The sequence below is a fragment of the Dromaius novaehollandiae genome, chromosome 5 (genome assembly GCF_036370855.1).
Source record: "Dromaius novaehollandiae isolate bDroNov1 chromosome 5, bDroNov1.hap1, whole genome shotgun sequence".
In the NCBI taxonomy this organism is placed as follows: domain Eukaryota; kingdom Metazoa; phylum Chordata; class Aves; order Casuariiformes; family Dromaiidae; genus Dromaius; species Dromaius novaehollandiae.
The window spans coordinates 64,159,457-64,179,774 of record NC_088102.1 but is presented as its reverse complement, the minus strand read 5'-3'; the positions used below and the strand labels follow the sequence as shown (position 1 = coordinate 64,179,774).

General features: G+C 40.4%; 2 protein-coding genes across 11 annotated transcripts in view; one reads left to right on the top strand and one right to left on the bottom strand.

Moving 5' to 3' along the window:
• PLEKHA7 (pleckstrin homology domain containing A7) overlaps positions 1–3,592 on the top strand; it is a 160,885-nt gene extending 157,293 nt beyond the window's left edge. For 8 of the 10 annotated variants that reach the window (XM_064513084.1, XM_064513083.1, XM_064513081.1 and 5 more), the window contains 2 exons: positions 944–1,052; positions 2,057–3,592. In XM_064513084.1, the coding sequence (XP_064369154.1) occupies positions 944–1,041 (98 nt within the window). In that variant the 3' untranslated portion in view covers positions 1,042–1,052; positions 2,057–3,592. Of the gene's footprint in view, positions 1–943; positions 1,551–2,056 lie in introns of all 10 variants that reach the window. The other 2 variants (XR_010389512.1, XM_064513082.1) reach the window with 2 other exon arrangements.
• An 8,909-nt stretch (positions 3,593–12,501) lies between these two features.
• C5H11orf58 (chromosome 5 C11orf58 homolog) lies at positions 12,502–17,940 on the bottom strand. The gene is made up of 5 exons (XM_026104525.2): positions 17,759–17,940; positions 17,449–17,529; positions 16,144–16,204; positions 14,210–14,319; positions 12,502–12,957 (listed from the first exon to the last, which is right to left on the bottom strand). Exons 1-5 carry the CDS (start codon positions 17,816–17,818, stop codon positions 12,745–12,747), a joined length of 525 nt encoding a protein of 174 aa, XP_025960310.1. The 5' UTR covers positions 17,819–17,940; the 3' UTR covers positions 12,502–12,744.
• Positions 17,941–20,318: the final 2,378 nt, after the last annotated feature.

Sequence of the window (20,318 nt, the reverse complement as noted above, 5' to 3'; positions counted from 1 at the left end):
ACTTTGGAAAAGGCTGTGAAGCTTCGCTTTTCCCAGTTTTTTGTGAAGCAATTGACATGCTTTAGGATGCTGTGATAACACTTCTAATATAAATTGTGCATTGATCTAACCCCTAGAAAGCAACATATCAAGGTTCTTCTGTTCCTAGTAAGAAATCCCCCTTCTAAATGGAAATCATAGCATGAATCTGAAAGATTAAAATCAGATACAGAAGTATCAAAAGTTTGCTTCCCTCATTGTTGTTTGGAAATCAATACACCTTTGTCCTGCCAAATGTAAAAGCAGAACTTAAAATTGAGTTCAATTTGAATCGCTTTTGTTTTAGAATTGTTTTCCATACCATTACTCTGTTATAAACAAAGATCATTTTATTCTGTTACATTCTTTATTCTGAAATTTCAAGCTGAGATCAGAAAATGTATTTACTATATTATGCACTGTATTAAGCAAAATGTTATATACAGTTGTAAAATATTTCTTAATTTTGTGGTTTTCTAGATATCATCTTTATTTCTATTTATTGGCATATTATAAAGGAAATGCTGAAAACCTGTACAACCTCAGTGAAATCTTGAGACAAAACTAGCAAATAGAGGTGCTATTCCAGAATTTCCACTTTTAAAAGCAGAGTTTGATTAGGATATATCAGTGTTGCATGCCTTAAAATGTTCCAGTAAAACGTCATCTTAATATAGGCTGTCCTTATTCTCATCAGAATAGGAATGTTTATGTGCACAATTTAATGCAACTGATAAGAAAAAAATAAAGGAAAAAGCAGGTGGAAATGTTGTTTAAATTGTGTTCCATGTAACTAAAATAGTGTATCACCTCATTGCGTTACTAATCAGGTTTCCTATTCATGTGATAGAAAAAGTTAAGGTGGCTCTGTTTTAATGTGTGTGTGTGATTGTGCTACCTAATTCCTGTATGTGATCCCTTCTAGCTCAGCAGTTGACCTATCCATCTAAAGCACCCTCACCTTCTGTACCACAACCACCTCACTCTCCCTTAAGCAATGGATTTCACTACACATTTGTCTAAACACCTTAAAAGTAAGAACTAACTGCTCTTGGCATGTTTGATTTGCCATTGTGTCTTTGCTATGACTTGCTGAATTTTAACACTTTTTAGTAGCCCTAGATTAGATTCAAATGTATGCATGCCTGTGTTTTTCAGAAACCAGAAAATTTTATTCTCATGTAGCAAGTATTGCTTCTAATGAGCTAACACATGAGCTAATAAAGTCTTCAAATAACTGCTGTGGCTTTACAGATAAGATACTACCATAATCTTAATGTGGGGAAGGAAGGAAGACATCTCTACTAGTGGTAGCTTGGGGCCAAATTTTCAGCAGTGGTTTTCGCTTCCATTGTTAGAGTTGGGCACTGCTGTGGCTGTAGTAAGGGCGCCTAGGTGTTTTTGCCTGTGCATGGTGTGTACCTTTGCTGCACAGGAGCATCTGAAATGTAAGCAAAGTCATTGCAAGCAGAGGGGGTTTCTTTTAGGGGCTGATACCTTACGCTTGAACTAAGGCTGGAGACTTGTTTGAGGTGAGCTAAAAATTTAGCCCTTTATACCTAATTTTGCAATATTTTCTTTGACTGCTTTGTGCATTCAGTGTTTTTTCCATTGAATTATGTTAACAGAAGAATGATGGGTTTTTTGTCTCTGATTAGGTTACTTTGCCATTTCAAGTAGAACAGATGCTTTATTAAAAATGAATATAATTTCATTGCCCTTATAAAGTATGTGTATCATGTGTATGTATGTGCATAGATATGTATGTATATGTGTATATTAAAAACCCTACGTTTTCTTCAGGAAAATTATCAAGAAAAAACTGCAGTAACTTCAGCAATATGCAAGGACGCAGTAGTTCAGGCATTAGCTCAGTGGCATCATGTAATAATTGTTCACTTAATGTGTCTGTATTAGTTGTTCATTCTGTCAAACTGCAGAAGGCTTTAATATAAAATTATTTCCTAAAAGAGCTTACTACTTGGCATTAGTATGCTCACTTCAATTTTTAACCACACTTTATTTTACTTCACACTAGCCAAAGCAGTATCTGAGCATTGACATAAGACTCAAAGCAAAACTCACCGAGTGACGCTGCATGGAAGAAAAAAAAGTTCATTACCAGCTTTCTGTGAAGAGATACTCACCAGCTGACCACATGTTCTTTTGAAAATATATTCTGAGAATAATAGGGGGATTTTCTATGAAAACTAAGCAAATTGCAAATCATTTTATTTTGACTTCAGTTTAGTTCAGACTTTTTATATGAATAAATGGCACTTTTAACAAACTCTGTAAGATACTGACAATGTATTTTTAGAACAGAATATATTTTAGAATTTTTTTAATCAAGGACTGAATTTGTTTTGAGAGAAACTACTTACATAAATGTTACAAGATGCTGTTACTTCCCCCTCAGGCTTAGATGCACAATGTAAAGTTTCATGAAGAAATGTAAATTGAACAATCCTAGAAGCACATTCATAGCATATGGGTAAAGCTAACTCATTTGAGAGGTTTACTGAAAGTGTGTTTTGGAATGGATGTTTTCTAGAGTTAATCACTCACTCTTTTGCCCGTTAAGCAATACATTGCAAGGAACTGCTAGCTTAGGTTTCTAAATGTCACTAACCACTGTGTAGCTGAAATTGTCTACAAAACGCATGATGATACCCAGTTTTAACTCCAGTTTCCTTTTTGATCCCGTACGATTAACTTGCCATTATCAACATACAGTATTTTACGTTGCTCTTGACAGTAATGCTGTCCCCTCGGTAACAAACAGCTAACAAGTTATATTTTTTCATAAGTTGAGATGTGGAAGAAAAGGAAAATTTTAATTAAAAGATGTGAAGTAAGCAATAAAATTTAATAGCATATGTCATTTTTCTACTAAATACATATTTTTCTTCTGATTTTTTCAATAAACAATAAAATATGATGTATTAATTAGTATTTATCCTGGAAACAGCAAAGCTAGTGTAATGTGGCACCTGCTAATTTTGTGTGTAGATTCAGTGGTGCTCAACTTTGCCAAATGTCCACATTCAGTGTTTTACTTATGTATAGGGCAAAGAGTGAGGTGGTTACATAGGGAGAAAATGAGATTAAATGAATTGCTGTGATTCCTTTACTTGAAAAACTGTGTACACATTGAATGCAAGAAATTGTCCAATATTGTGTAATTATTAGTTGAGATCAGCTCTGAATATGAATGACTGGGAAATACTTCTGCAGTATTTTGGGAAACCACTAACATGTTTATTTGCTGTATTCAAGTAATAGTTACAAAACCCTTGAAATTGATTGACTTTCAAGTTTCAGACTGTAAGACAAATCATATTATATTAACACTATACTCAGAAATATTCTTAAAAGTATATATTTAGCTAATGCAATCTGTTTTACCTCAATACTGCCAGTATCGACTTGGAAACATTTTGCCAAAATAATGATTTATTTTTGCCTTTATAAAAAATTTTGAAAAATATTTTGCAGGAAAACGTTAATTTAAATAAAATGTAACAGTTTGGAAAATGGTATATGTACAGATTAAAATATTAACATAACTGCCTCTTTTCGCCTCTGTCTTGTCTACTTTCTAATCAGCATCCATATGGTTTAAAATTCCTGAGTTGTTTGTGCTGTTCTGGCATTTTGCTCTTCCTTGGTTCAAATCCCATTGAAGTTCCTGAGTTTTGCACTGATTTCAGTAGGACTTAGATCAAGTTTCCTGTACACTAGTCTTTTTTAAGAAGTGTATCATGGCATTTCATGAAATCTATCTTTATTCTTAAACAGAGAGATTTTTTGGAGTTGTGTCCTAAATACTGCTGCTACAATACTGTCCTTGCTGTCCATTTAGTTTCTACCGAAATGAAGTACCACAAGTTACTTTTATTTTGAGAAGGAAAAACTGTCATTTCCCACCTTTTAAACCTGGAGGCATCACACAGTAACATGTGCAATATATATGAATATGATATTTACCAAAGAGAGATTTGGCAGTCAACCACTATACCAGATTTCAGTAGCACCTAACCAGAGGTGATTACACTATGACATTTCCCTCAAATGACATGAGTTTGATGTCGACTGATGGAAATGTTTAATTCTTCTGAAACGTAATATGTAGAACAAAATGTGAAAAAAACGACCAAACAAACCAAAAACCCACAGCAGTAAGAAGTATTTCTGTGGCTCAGCATTGAGTCTGTGAACTTGAGAGTTTAATATTTGACCTTGAGATGCATGAAGCAGGAATTCAGAATTGAGCTGCTTATGAAACGCTTGTCTTGTTTCTCAGACATACAAGGCTGGAAACACACGGAGTCTTTGACCATGATTTTTATGGTTCAGTGCTACACCACGAACATTTTTAGTGAAACTAATCTTTCTAAAGATTTTAATCTGGGGTAAATCAAACACCTATGTTCACAATTAATCTCATATTCTGACCAGAAAAAAAAACTTTTTTTCTTCCAAAACTTTTTGTTGAATATATGTAATCCTATTCTCCAGTGACCATCTTCTTGCAGGCCTAGATGTAGTCTTTACATAATTACAGATAATTTTCAGTTGCATACAGAGTTTGGTTTGGGTTGATTTCCTTTTTCAGTTCTGTTTCTTGTAATCAAAATGTTGATTTGTAGGTGTTACACACTGCTTCTCTAATATCAAGACTAGAAAAAGACAGTGTGGGCTAGAAGACTAAAGTGTCACTCAGTTTGTTTTCTGTCAGAAAGTAGCATTTTTTCCTGTGTGTTAAGCAACTTAAGTATTTGGGGCTCTCTATAATTAAAAGAAACAGGAATGTATTAGAAAGCACTAGCAGTTCTTCTTGTGAAAGCACTGTTATTTAATTAGTGTTTTGCGGTGTTATACCAAGCAAACATTGTACAGACTGAATTTTCCCCTTTTACATTGGTATTTTCAGTTTGTTGCATTAAGGTTATTAAAATTTTACTGCACAGATGAATTTCTGAAACCACAGCCTAATATTCGTATTGTACTACTGCTGTCACCTCTTCGAACTTGCATGAAGCCTTCCCACTACTTTCCCTCCTATTTTTCCCTTAACTTTTCTTTGAATTTATATTCACCTGATAGGCTATTAGGAAATCCTGTTGAGCTGTAGAGCTGTTGCTCATTTTTGTGTATCTGTATAAAGCTGTCTATTTTGAAGAGCTGGAGAGCCGCATTAGTTGGAGGCATCCAGACTATTTTGAAATAGTTGGAAAACCCCTAATTAGAAAGATTTTTCAGAAAGCAACTGCTTTAACAGATTCTATTCTGGAAAATTGCTTGTATGCGAACTAAAAACTTCTGAAAGATACTACCAAGCCTGTATAGCTATTTCAAAAAAGTTGTCAATGGTCAAGTGAGGTGGTCTTGGGTATCCCATAAGCTTTGGAAGGGTTGGTGTTTTGAGACAGTGAAGCACTCCCAGCATGTTTTGGTATTGCTTACAGTGTTATTTTTGCACCTGCACCATTTACTTGACTGATTTCCAGATCTTCAAATATATATATATTATTTTGTATCAGTGTCTATGCCTCGCTATAAAACTTTGTATTTCATGTGTTTCAGCAATTAACTTCTGGATGTTATATGAAGGAAGGACCAGATTTATTTAGTCTCAAAACTTGAAAGATACAGAAGGCATGATCTGATGCTTTACTGCTGTGATTTATGTCTGGGTATTTAAAAGTGTTTGCTTGTGTAGCATGTGTGTATGTATTGCGTAGTTATAAAATGAACAAAGACTGCTCAGGAAAGACATGAAAAATTGCTATCTTTTCCACACCTCGTAAACATTCCCGTTGGTTATTTGGCTGTATTCAAAAGGCTAAGATTTTTTTTTTTTTGCTCTACTAGCAAAAGCAACCTTTCTTCATAGTGGAGCAGTACAAAGAAAAAGCACAAAATGTACACACATCACAGTGCCTGAAATTCTGTTTGAACAACTGTATTGATTGGGTCTGACCCCGTTACATTTTTTTTCTATTATTTGAAAAGGTGCATCTAACTGTAGCTGAATTGAACCAACTGAGATGAACTTTCCATGAGAACTTCTTGAGATTTCTCTAGTTCAAAGCTTTGGAATTTTAAAGAGCATTTTTAATACAAGTCTGTTGAGGTATTCAGTGCCACAACCATACTTTGAATGTTAAACTACAGGTAGCCCTAACAGGAAAGTAAAATTATAAAGCCTACCATGAAATTATTGTATCGCATATGTAATAGGGTGTTTGTGTACTGTTTACCTGTTATTTACTTAGTGTCCTGTTTCTTGTTGCCTCAGGGCAATCAACAGCCTGCAGACAAAAAAAAATAAAACACTTGGACACCATTTACTGAGCAGCTATTGTTGAAACTTTTATATAAGCTTAAAGGACAATGTTGTTTTCTTGTTGTCCGCTAGGAGAAGCCTTTTGCCAGAAGCTATAGCATAAGAAAGTACCAAAGGAAGGAAGGGATTAGGAAAACAAAGGTGAGTGGTGGGGTTTTTTGCAGAGATGTGTCTGCAAACAGGAGTGAGTAAGAGGGTGAGAGTGGAGAACAGCCTAGTGGTTTAAAATAAGCTAGCTGTAAAAAGATTCAAGGAGCTGGAATACCTGGCGAGAAAGAATGTGAAGCCCTGTGTCCTAGTACAAAAAATACTCTGTGAATAGGATAAACCAGAGTAGAAGTATCAATGGTGACAGAGGGTGAAGAAGAGAAACTGTTGATGACTCTGTTTTGAGTATAGTAAGAACTGTCTTTTTCATTGCCTGCTGCTGTGCTTCTGTGTACTTTTAAGCCACATTTCAGTTAAGAATGGCTAGTATCAGTAAAGTCCTCCTTTTCCCTGTGGAAATGGCTTGATCTGCTGTTGCAGGGTTCAGCGTTCTGGCCTTCTCCAGTCTCTTGACTGAGTTCTGCTGTGTTGTGAGAGTTTTGGGGCTGGCTTTTTGTCTCTAGCCCCACAGCTGAGAAAAGGTGTAACATTTTTCTCCAATTTCTCTCTTGAGATATTGGAGAGGTTTTGAGTTTTTTTGGAAGCCCTGACTGATGGGTTATGCAGGATGTAACCTTACTGAAATGAAGCAGTTGGGGACACTTTGTTACAACAAGTTTTATCACTCTGGAGCGAAGATTTGGCATAAATCATTGCTAATTCTGTTTGTATCTTATGTTGCCTGTCTTGTTGGCTTTCCAACCACTTAGTTCATGCTGAACAGAGTTCTTCTCTGTCCCTGCTCTGCTTCTTCCATACTGCGCCTTTGAGGCTTGTCTTTTTCCTCCAGTATGGAACAGGGGCAAATACCAGGACTTTGTGTTCTCCCCAGCAGATGGGTGCATTGTGTCTGTGTGCGCATGTGGGGTGTGCACACACATGTTGAACTTCTCTTTTCATTTGGTGCTAAGACATAGGATCAGCCAATGTTGAGAGACACCTGCTGAGACTAGTGTTAGAAATGGATGGCCTGCACAGTTACCAAGGCCTGACGTATGTGAATACTAGAGACCCTGGGAGGAGAGAGAGGAACACCTTAGGATTGCAGCTGTGTGCCCTGGCTTCCTTGAAGCCTTTTATAAGCCTAAAGACTCTTCAGCTTTCTTCACTGAATCCAGTTAAGAAGTGATTTGGCAAATGATTTTATATGCATTTATTTGGGGTCTGGGTAGTCGCTCCATCAGTTGAATACTGAGTAAATTTTATTATTTATTTATTTATTTATTTATTTATTTATTTATTTAGTCTAGTGCTGGCTTCTTATATTAAGACTGTATCACTTTTAGACAAACATGTTTTGAAAAGAGATGTTCTGTGACTATGCATCCTTACACACAGATCAGTTACTAGATTTTAGGGGCTGTAATGAGAAGCAGCAGATGTGGTACTAACCACTTAAGGATGAAAACTTCATCTGTGTGTTCTACAACTTTAGCAATAAATATGAAGGTGAAAAGAAGCCAGTTCAGATAGTCGAACTTTTTCCGCAGTCTTTAATGTGGTTTGATTTGCCGCACTTGAAAAGAACACAATCCACTTCTGGTATGGAAGGAAAGCTGAAAATCACTGATGGGACTTACCTGCTATGAGAATGGTTTAAGAAAATTTCACTGCTGGTCACAATGGGCAGTCAGGAAAAAGCTGAAAGGAAGTTTTATTTAGATGAGCCCCATATCGCTTGACTGATGATACAGAAACCTGTCTCTTGTCATTTGTTACTTTTCATTCCTCTTTTTTTTTTCCCTCAAATAGATCTTCTTGAGCTATGGACACCATAAGTGGAGTTGGATAGATAATAGCACAAACTGTTGGTATGATCTCATTCTGTACCTGTACAGGTATCAGAAACAAGTCAAATTAGCTTAAATCAGTGAGTGTTTTGTTTCTTTAATGATATGCAAAAGCTGAGGAAACTTTTAGCTGTCCATCATGAGTGATGCTATACATCTTTGTACTACTCAGGAATTTTTCTTAAGAAAAATGTAGTTGAGGTGTCAGTCTTAAGAATAAACAAAACGAACTTGCTCTTTGTCCCATCAGTGAGTGTACCTTGACACATGTCCCTTCTCTTAGTCCCCTGACAGCTTCCAAGAGATCTGATGCAAATGACTATGCCAGACTTTGATTATGAGAGATTGCACTGCCACTTACTCTCTTTGTCTCCTGCAGTTTACACAGGCAGCTTCAGTGCATAATTTAATCCACGTTCTGGGGACTGTAGTAAATCCACAGAGATTTCTACCAACCGGCCGCTCTGACATCAGAACAACATGTGCACATCATCTTTGATGTGAATTCCCCAACCAGAGCCTTAGAAGGACCTATAGCTTTGAAGCTGGCCTATAAATTGTGCTTTCAGGAATCAAGTTGTCAGCTTCCTCTTCAGGGAAAAAGAGTAAACTGTAAAGCAGTTGCATAAAGCTACAAGGCACCTTATAGATCAGGTTTTCTTGGCCTCAAAGAATTCCTGTATACCTCATGGTGAGAAAGAAACAGATCCCTTTACACCTGGCATGGAAGCATCCTCTTCTGTCACTGCAGGACCTTGTGGGTGGTGTGGGTTGCAGTGGTACTCTTCTTTCCCTATTCTACAGGGAAATGCAAGGGGAACAGGCACACATGTGCTTTCTACTTGGTCATGTATTTTTCATCTTTGAAAGCCAAATGTTGATAGTGCTTTAACCTTTGTGTAGGTCAAGGTAAATTTTAGTGGGGAGTTAGAAATAGGTGAGAACTTTTACAAGACATGATAGTTTTTCCCTGACAAATCTAGCTTGTATCAGTTGTTTCCTAAGGCAGGTAGAAGTAAGTATGGGCAGACTTCTACCTTTCTTATTGAGATGGAAGTAAGCTGGTCTTTGAGTTGAGAAGTTTCAATGGCCAAATCTTGTTTGAAAAGACAAATGCAGTTTCCCTCTTTGTGATTCAGCCTCTGCTTACGTTTCCTGCTGTCGCCTCTGGGAGCTCCTTCCATGCCAACCTGAAAAGCAGAGAACTAACTACAGGATCAGCTGAGACACCAGCCTTGGTCTTCCTCTGTGTTCTCCATCTCCAATGAGTGTGAGAGCTGAATTCATTCTGTTGTTATCCATGCCACTAATGCTGAAGCTATTATACCAAATACTGTTAAAAACTGACTCCTGAATTAATTTCAGAATCTCCGTTGAACTAAATTAGCCTTTTCTGGCATATCTGGAGAAGTTTGCTGGAGAGGCTGCTTCATGAATGACTTTGCAGGTACTGACATGATCTTGGTAATTTATTTCTGAATGTTACATAGAAACACATGTTATTATGTAGAACTCTTCCTATTCTGAGATTATTCTCTGTTCAGCATCAGAAATGAGCTGGACCAAACCTCATCGGATGTTTAGAATATTAATTGTCATGTGTTTGGGGAATGGAAGTTATGTTGTGTTGACTTTTTCTGGTAAGAGCTGTTACAAGAATAGTTTAATTTCAGTTTACTTTTTATCCTAGTATGGCCTGTTCCTTTATATTTCAGACCGAAGGCCAAATCGCTTTACAAAGGCAAGAGGCTGTAATCAATTCAGGGCAGAGAGGAGTGGTGGAAGCCCCCAGTGGTGCTCACTGTGGTAGCCTGTTCTGTGGGGCAAAGACCCATGCAGTGACTGCCAGGTGATGTTTTCCTTGTGCCTTCCCAGGGTGGCTGCACTGGGCAGAAAAGCCATCAAGTGAGGTTCTTACTTGCCCTTCCTTAGAAGCTAGTGGGAAGGCAGCAAGGCCTACTGTCTTGCAGTTTATCTCTACAATGACAGATTGCATCAGCTTTTGGAAGTGGGAATCCCAGTTTAGGTGTGTGCTGAAGGTTAAGTTGAGAGATCTGTGCAGAGGCTGTCTGAGCAGCTGTGAGGGGGAAAAAAAGGGTTATGAGAGCAGCACTGCCTTTGCCGCTGGGACAGAGAAGGCAGAGAGGTCCATGTATTGCAGCTTTTTCTGCCTAAACCTTCATTTTGTAATTGCACTCCAGCAAATAACAAATCAGCAGTCATGTCTAAAAGAATTTAACTGTGAAATGCTGATACAAGCTACATCATCTGAATAGGAGAAAATTGATCGTGGTCCATTAGGAAAGTTAATCAGCTTGACGCCCCCCCCCCCCACCACCACCACCACCATTATTGCCAATTAGAGTATAAAATTTGGGGGGATGAGGGGATGGGAAAGAGACTGAACAGCTTGACCTAGGTTGATGTGGTCTCATTATTCTGTCTTCAAGGAATGCGCCCGGTTTGAACTAGCATTTTTGACAGATAGCCTTGTTCTGCAATAAGGTTTAAAAAAAATTTTTTTTAAGGTTTAAAAAAGTTTTTAAAAAATCTAAAACTGAAAAAAAATGCCAAATATTTAGTGTTAACACAGGTATTCTTATACTTGTACTCACTGGGGTCTTCCTCAGATTTCTCATCATCCTTATTTCAGGCCTTAGCTAAAGCAACATCTTGAAGGTATGAAAGGCTTTTACCAAAACTGTTGTCCACAAAATAAGTACTCAGAGACTTACCATGAATCCAAAGCCTGTTTTTGAATGAGACTATCCATTCTTCAGCTTTGTGCTCTTAAGTAATAGCTTCATTTTCCTGGAGGTAGAGTAGCTTTTGTAAATCATGGTGGTATTTCCTTTCTTCAGTTCATACAAGAACAATACAATTTTATTTTTTTATCTATGTATTAGAGATCTGGAATACTAGGAAAACAAAAAAACCCATATGAGACGAGTACAAATGACTAAACTTCAGTGTCTGCTGTAAGGTGGTCCTTAAAGAAAACCAGCCTAATTATTTTGAAAAGATTATATTAAATGTAAATATAGAAGAGTGCATTACCTTAATCAAAATCTACAGTCAGATTTTATTTAAAATGATATTGCTTTTATTTTTCCAAAACACAACTTCAAGTCCCCCCTCATAACTGATGCTGCAATGTTTACGTTCAGTAAATCTTTACAGTGATAGTACATACTGCTTCTTTCACATAAGCTGACTTGCAAATGTTATCTGCATATCATAAATTGTATACAGAAACAGAAGATTCCCCACAAGTGTCTGTAGTGCTTCTTAAAACACTGTTGTGGAAGAATGAGGTTGTACTTGAGCTACACGTTTGATGTTCTGTCCTCTTAGCAAGGAGAGGCAATTGATCTGTCTGCACTAAGAAGCAGCAAAGTCTAAAAAGTTTTGATATTTTATTAGTTACTTAACTACAATGATAACCTATAAACTTGTGGAAGAACTGGACATATTTAATCCTTACTAGAAGGAGTTATTAGAACTCCTGACTTTTTAAGCATATAAACTTCACTTGAGAGGTGGAACCTTTTCTTAGTAATACATTCCAGACATCCAATTGGTGCCTATGTGGTGAGGAAAGGAAGAATGGCTTGCATACTTAACTCTGTATCTTATTTTTAAAAAAGCTAAATGATTTGTATATATTTTTCATTATCAAAGTACATTTTTCTGTCAAAGAAAACTAGTTTCTTCAGGAGGAGTTATTAAAAACAACTCAGTGCTGCAACCAAGAACTAGTAATTCAAAAATCACTATTTTCTAGTGAAAAGTATTAAGAGCTACAGCTTACACTCAGTGCACAGTTCTCATCCCTCCTTGTACTATAATAAACTCAAGGAAGCAGCTAGAGTCTTCTGTTGTATTTCTAAAATCTCCTTTCCCATACAACCGCTGTAGGACTTCAGATGAATACAGTGATTAGTATCATCACTAACTGAGTGACTTCTGTTGTTAGCCCTGTCAAGACTAGCATCTATAGACAGAATCATTGTTTAAAGCTGTAGTACAACACAGAATAGAGCTGATACTGGTATTTTTTAACTAACACAACATCCAGTAATTAACGTGTAATCTTATATTTAAAAATTCAAGACTAGGCTACTCATTAAAGAAACCACTAACAAGATCTGACATGGAATAAAGGGAGGGATAGTTTAGATAACATCGTAGAGATAGGGCAGGAACAAAAAGAATTTATTTCTTCATCCAGTACTTTATACACTTTACAAAAAACAGGAATACCACTGTGCCCATAAAAATGTTACCCATGGCAACTGAAAGCAAATACTACTTTTTGTCATCTAACAAGGTCTTTTTAAAATCATAATACAAAGATTTGTGCTGTAGCAGTCCTCCACTTTGCACTGTAACAATAAGGCTTACTGTACTTTAAATACAAAGCTGTTACATCTGCAGTTATGAACCACTGGCTTTAACAAACATCATTTTATAATTGCTTTTTGTTTCTTTTTTGTTTTCTGGAACCTCAGCTTCCTCATGTTTTTCAGCAGCTTGTAGGTCTTCTGCAGATTCCTCTTGCTCTGAGTCAGAGCCACTTTCAGAGTCCTCTGAACTCTCATGTTCAGAGGAGTCTCCAGCTGCATCATCATCATCTTCACCTTCCTGAAACTAGAAATTCAGATTATGAGATAGATAAACCATTATTTCCTGGCAACTGCATCTTTTTTAGTGTCCAGTGAGAATGTTTTGCTTAATGGCTCCTTTCATCTTAATATTGAAGTAGAATGTGTTGTTACACAGATCTTTGACACAAATTATTAGACACAAAACAACTCCATTGGAGTGATCAGTAGTACCAGACATAACATCTATGGATTCATCAGGCACATCTTCATTCAGTTGCAACAGAAATCCTGAAGACACCATTAAATTTATTTGAAGAGTTTCAGAATCCATCAGTTCAGTAATTCTTTACTTTGGTGGACATGATACATGACATGTCACTCGAATATTTGTCACAGAGAGAAACATACTGAAACTAAGTGCCAGATCTTCAAAAAATTCATATTTGTGACTAATCTTTGAAAATAAGTTTAGCACACAGCGTTACAATGCAGTGTTTGGAATGCGGAAGAGTCATCCAATGATGTTGCTGCTAACAAGGACAGCCCTGAAATGGATTTTTGTTCATGCTCCTAAAGAACAAAGCCTCTGTGTTCATAATACTACAAATTCCTGGCACTGCACAGGTTGTTTTACTCGGTCTGGAAACATTAGCTAAATGTTTTATACAGTAGTTAGTGCTAACAGTTAGCAAAAAATTCATTACTGCACCTTTCCATTTGCAGATAAAGTAGCTTCCCAATAACCTCATTCTGTTGTTTTCCCTCACACTTCTCTTCCTGCTCATCCATCTAGAATACCTTGTAACTAACTACATGACCAGTCAGGTGTCAACTCACTGAAGAGCTTCAGCTCTTTGTACAGCTAGTTTCCATTGTCTGTCCCCCTCTATTGTCCTAAAAGTGGGTGCAGAGAGGTATATGCATCACAGCAACAAGAAGCTAAAACAGATTAATTAGCTCTCACTGACAATGTAGGTGGTCACCCTGCCTTCCCATGTATTCCCTGGCAACACCCTGATTTAATAGATTTGTCACTTTGTCCTAATCTGTCTTGACTACTATGGAGCATTAAGCATGTCATATCACTTCTCTGAACAATGAGAAACATCAATCATTTCAGGGCATTTAAATAGCTACCACAACGTACGTGTGATTGAGTGAATGCAGCAGGTTTGTCCTTTAACCTAAATTACCTAAGTTTGCTACTACTCATGGTCATTAGATATTTAAAACATGTATCATCTTGTCCTAGTGAAGCAAGAGACAAATCATTAAGGGGGTAAACAACTTACTACCTCACTGAAACCAAGTCCACAATGGCGCCGGTTTCGTCCAGACATTGTGCTGTCCATGCTCTGTTGGTACTGAGACTCTAGTTCTTCATTCATTTTCTTGTCTTCTTCCCCTGCATGTCCAGTGTACTTTGGTTATGGTTCATTCAAATCAACAAAGATATCCAATTACACAAAGTCACCAGACTTTCAAATTTTATTATTGTATATGTGAAAGAATTTAAATTTAGCCTGCTTAAGAACTATTAACTATCGTAGTTCTATACAAACCCCCAGATTTATAGGCAGTCTTACCAAGTGTGCAAGTAAAATTGCTTTGATACAAAGATGGGACAGTAAGTTACTAAGACCTGAGACATTCAGACAGATGTACTATGCATGGTATATTCTCTGCTAACCAAGGCAAACAGAAGTATTACAGCTTTTCTATGCTTCCTGCCAATGCTGCAACACGTCACAGCAAAGAAAAAGCTTCCGACCTTCACTGCATAACACACACTCGAAACCATGATTAGCAGCAGAAGTCAGAACAATATTGCCACTCTTGTTTTAGAGTCGTATCTGGGACTATTTTATGCATCATGAATTTTCAGGAACAGCAGCTACAGCTCTTTACTTTTGTCCATCTTTAGGAATTAGTAGGAAAACTAATTTTCATGTCTAGTTAACACAGCATCAGCTAATTTTACAGGCCCCTTATTGCTACTTACTTCAGTAAGTAAATAAAGGAGCGTTATTTTTAATGGAAGCAAATATGGTTTTAAAGTAGTTGAGAATTCTCTGACCTTATCAAAGGTAGGAACTTTTAATTTGCCCCCATAGGCTTACAACACTAACTTTTAATTTATACCTTTATAAAATGAAAAGCTTGTACTGCAAATTAATGTTTGCTCAATGGAAATTAGAGCTGTGTGTTACTGTAGAAGAACAAAAAGACATTGGAAAAGGAAAAGGGAAAGAAAAGCGTTAAGAAAACAATTATTCTGGTATTCTGCTGCTGAAAAAGCAGCATCTTAACTTCTTGCTAGTAACAAAGCAGTACAGAATACTTGTGACTCTTTAGAGGAAACATCATCTCCTTTCTAGAAAACTCAGGTACAGAGAAGTGATTCTGAGTCAAATCAGCAGGTGACAGAACCTGGAACAGATCCTCAGGCTTCCTTTGGGGTTTTGGTCTGGTAGATCCCACCCCCCAGCTGAAAAATTATTAGTGGAGCATACTGGGGAAAGAAGTTTTCTGGAACCTTGACAGTTACTATTCTTTACAGCTTTATCAAAGCTTCTCTCAAATGGTCAAGGCCCAGTTTGAATTTAGTGTACTTTGACTTACTACCTGAGCAAACTTGATAAGAAATGAGTTATCATGGTCATATGTTGTATGACATCAACTTACTGCTAATTGCCAAGATAACTTTGCAGATATTTTTCTCTTCTACCTTGTCGCTGTAAGGCAACAAGAGATCTTTATCTATTCAGTAAGTAAGCAGGAGGAGGACTGGGGGCGGGGTGGGGGTGGGGAATCAGTCTTGTTCTTATGCACACTGCTGTTAGAGCTTTGGATGGCTATTCTTGGCAGCAATGAAGATGTACCATAACACACCTCGGTACCAACAGCAATAAAATACTGCTTTCTTAGTTCATTAGCAGAGTAAGACTGAGGAGGTATAGGCCCTAATTTGCAAAGCATTTGTACACAAGTTTAGCTGACCACCAGAAGTACTTTGCTGAACCTGGAAGGCAAGTAAAAGCAGTTAGAGACTCCTGTTTGTCAGCAGTCAAGAAGAATTAGGAACTTTTACAACTACATGACCTGACCGGTCTTCAGCCTCAGCCAAAAAAGCTGAAATCCTTCCCTGCAATATCTGTGAAGCTCAAAGTACTGAGATGTTCCAAAACAAGTGATTTCCAACTTTGTATCAGCTATTGGATCAACTGACCTGTCCTGAAGTGAGAGGTTGATCTGTGGTCTCCGATAACAAGGCGGCCAGTATGTTCTTTCTAAAAGAAAACGCAGTTTGTTTTGGAGCTTTAGGGTGCACTGACAGCTCTGCCAACATTCTGGAAATCTCGAACAGAAAAGGTCTGCTGTCAAACCTTGACAACCAACTGTAAGACAGTAAGTTTTAATAGCTAACAACTGTGGTCTATTGATGGAGCTCACTTCATCTTTATCTTTTATTGAATTATCTGGAAAAAAAAAAACCCCAACCACTAGATCTTCTTTACTCTTCCCACACCCCCAAAGCTGGTTCTGTTTTCTTTCCTGTTTCTTGCCACTCCAAAGAGAAAGACATCAAACCATGCTGGTACGTCAGCCAAATAAGAAAGAATGGTGGTCATCTGATATGAAAGCTACACTGTACAATAGGGTATAAGTGTGTGGATTTAGATCCTGACACTTTACCCTTTTGATCCATTTCTCTAGTATTATGCAATAGTGCAGCCTCTGCATCTCACGCAGGTACAGTCCCATTTACGGACTGCTCACAGTATCAGGCCTGACCTCCATGCTGTGATCATTATGTTGGCTACATCGTTGCAGGGCTTTCAGATGTATCCCCAGAGGCACGAACTGGAATAACAGGGCTAGCGCCATTAAGAAGTTACAGTTGGTGGTAGTGGGATGTTTTAATACAGTGTTGTATTTCTACCTGCTAGCAAGTTTTTAGCTTCAACCCTTTTAATGCAGTATTTTAAGCTTAGACTATTCAAGCAACATAAACTGATACAAGTAAAGTTATTTTTCCTGTTGAAGATGACTTAAGTAGGCTTTCAATATTAAAGCTACGTTTTGTACATGGAAAAAATGCCATTATATTTTATTAATTTTGCAGAGAGCATAGTACCAGAACTGATTTGGAGCGTTTTCTCTTTGGATAACGGGGACATCAGTTGTTTTTAATTAGGTTTGCTATTTACTCCCGACCAGCAATCTGCTATTATTTTTAACTTCTTCTGATGCGACAGACTTTGTCCCTGGAAGGGGGGCGTGATTCTGCAACAGCAACGCCCTCGGAGGCTCGCACGTATCCCGCCGAGGGGCCCGAGGGCAGGCAGCCGGGGGGGAGGCTGCGGCCGGGCGCTCCGTCGCACCGCAGCGCTGCGGGACGCCAGGCCGCCGCCGGGCGAGGCCCGCGGGGGGAGGCTGCGTTTCGCTGCCGTCCGCCACCTCTCGGCAAGCCGCGGCAGCGAGGGCGCCGCTGCGGCCCGCGGGGAGAGCCCGAAGCGCGGCGGCGGCTCACCTTGCCCGCTCCCATGAGCCGCAGGAACTTCTGCTTCCGCTCCTCGTTGCCCAGGTCCGCCGCCTCCCAGCTGCTCGAGCCCTGCCGGCACCGCAACGCACCGTCACCGCGGGCCGCGCCGCGCCGCCTGCCCCCCCAGCCCCCGGCGTCACAGCCCCCCGTGACGTCGCCGCCGCGGCTCGGGCCGGGCCGGGCCGGGCGGACGCGGGGCCCCGCGACGCTCCATGGCGGAGGCGCTGCCGGGCCGCGCCGCGGCCTCCTTCCCTCCCTTCCTTCCTCCCCCCCGCGCAGCCGCCCCGCGACCGTTTACATCGGGGGAGGCCGCCCGCTTGAGGCCGTGGTGGGCCTGGGACTCCCGGGCCGAGCTCATCGCCGCGCCGCGCCGCCGGGGCGGGTGTCCGAGCCCCTCAGCCGCCTTCCTGCCAGGCCTGGCGCAGCCGCTGTCTCCCGCCCCTCGGCCGCCGACGGGTCAGAGCCGCGCGTCGGCCGCGGGGCGCGCCGGGAAGGGTAGTTCGCGCGCCGCCGCTCTGCGGAGCAGTCCGCGGCCACTAGGACTACCCGTCCCACGATCCTCTGCGGTCCCTGTGCGCTGATTGGCCGCGGCGCGGGCCGGCCTCGCGCTCCGCCCATAGGGGGCGGTGAGGGCGGGGCGCGCGGCGCGCGGCGCGCGGGCGACCGTTGGGCGACCGTTAGACGGCCGTTGGGCAGCCGTTAGGCGGCTGCGCCTGTGGTGGGCGCTCGGCGCCCTGCCTGCCCCCACAAGACTTGGGGGAGGCTCCTGGGGGCCTGTTGCCGTGTCGGTAACCGTGCCAGAGTCCGAGACGGTCGCAGACTTCAGTGTTAGCCGCGGGGCCGACCCGGTCAGGCATTAAGTGCCGCCAGGGAAGGGGGGTGCGGTAGTTCCCTGGCCCTGGGCTGCGTTGCCGCCGTCGTGTGGTGGGCTGCGAGCGCGCGTCTGCAAGCGGCGGGCCGTGAGCCTGAGGTAATTCCTGGTGAGGAAAGGCGAGCGCCGGAGAGCCCGAGCACGGGGCGAGCCTGGGCTGCAATAAAGTGTGTGGGGCCCCCGGTGTGGAGGCTACTGACGGCGCCGGTCCCCTCCCGGCATCACAAGGCAGGGGACGGTTGCGTGAAGGTGGCTGCAGATTCCCGGGCACTGGAACCTCGCACTGGAGCCGTGCTCACAGGGGCTCAAGGGGGTTTCCCAACTGTTTCCCTTCATTCTTGGCGCTGAAGGATCAGGACTCAGATGAGGGATCTTCCTGTTCTCTTTTATGTCTGCGGACCGCTTCCGTGTGATATCAGGCAAAAGGAAAAGCTGCTGTAGCCCTTGACGTTAAAGGGGCGGGGCGGGGGGGAGCAGGGGGTTCATAGTACAGGACAGAAAGGAAGACTAAAAGGGGGCCAGAAATACTCAGGTAAGTTATTTTGGGCAGAGGGCTTAAGGCTGCAGGGGTGTGATACAGCTAACAGCATGAGGAAGGCAGTAGGGACAAGCAGAATGGAGCACATTGCCTTGTTCTCCCTGACTGACGTTCCTTGGCTCCGTGTACCTACCACATCTTATCCTCTAGGGTATTTTCTTAACGATCTTCTTGTCCTTGGCCTCTAAGATTAGCAGTTCTTCTTGGTTCACCTCAGTAACCTTCGTTCCATCAGTTCTAGCTTGATCTCCCAATCCCAATCTAATCACAGACTTCAGTAATGCAGAGATTTCCCCCACCTACAGGTACTGCCAGTGCCCAGGAAACCTTGTGTGGAAACTGGCAACTTACTATCAGTGGGAGATACTGTGTTTGGAGCTCCAAATATTTTTAGTTAACCCTTCAGTTGCTCTGGCCATTTCTCTTTTCTGTCTGTCGTAGGGTCCCATCTCCTCTATGTATGCTGTGTACAAGGCAGAAATTTAGTGACTACCCCCAAGTTAGTATTTTCTCACATATGTCTGCTTCAGAATTAGCTTAATTTAAATAGATTGCCATTAAGTATGCGAATATGCTGGAGTTTTCCCTTACATTTATTGCACAAGAAGATGCACAATCACATCTCAAGGGCTTTATCTTCTTACCTTAATGTTAAGAAAACTCCTGTTTTGATTCCTCAATGGTGTAGTGACTTTGTCTAAATCACAATGTTGTAGCAGCCCAAGTAAGTATGCTGAAATGTGCAAATGGTGTGTGCCAATTCATATTGCAATTTAAACATGACTTATTGAAGGTTAAAGTTGATTCCTTAAGGATTTCTGAAATTAAAATCAAATAAACTACTCAAAATGAAAAGAAGAATGATCACAGATAAATGTACACAGTCATCTCAAAATGTGCCTAACAACTGATTTAAAATAAAGGGTTACAGTTTTCTTTCTACTGTCTTAATTAGGTCTTTCTGAGTGGTTGTCAGTCTGTATGCTCATGTTGTCTTTATGCATAAATGCAATCACTTGAACCACAGACTTCTGATCACTAGCAGTATCTGTAAATTATATGTGCTTCTCCTCTCAGTCTTCTTACATGCTTTGCCCATACAGTATACAGAGTATGCCCAGAATCTTAATTCTCAATGGTTCGCTGGAATCTGAGCCTCCTTTTAACTTGCAACTTTGTCTAAGCTGCATTTCTTAGCATGTGCTTATCTTTAGTGATTTGTTTTCCCTTAGTTTCTTCTATTCTCAAGTTCTTATTCTCACTTTTATTGTTTTTCTTTGTCACTACAACAGCTCAGCGTTTCACAGGGGAGGTGCTAAGTCCTTGTGTATTGTAGTGGATAGACCCTGCCTGGCTGTTCAGGTCCACAGGGTAGTATCTATCTATCTGGCTATTTTTCGACTGCGTACAAACCCTAGTGAACTTAGAGAGCCTTTAGGATATCAGTTC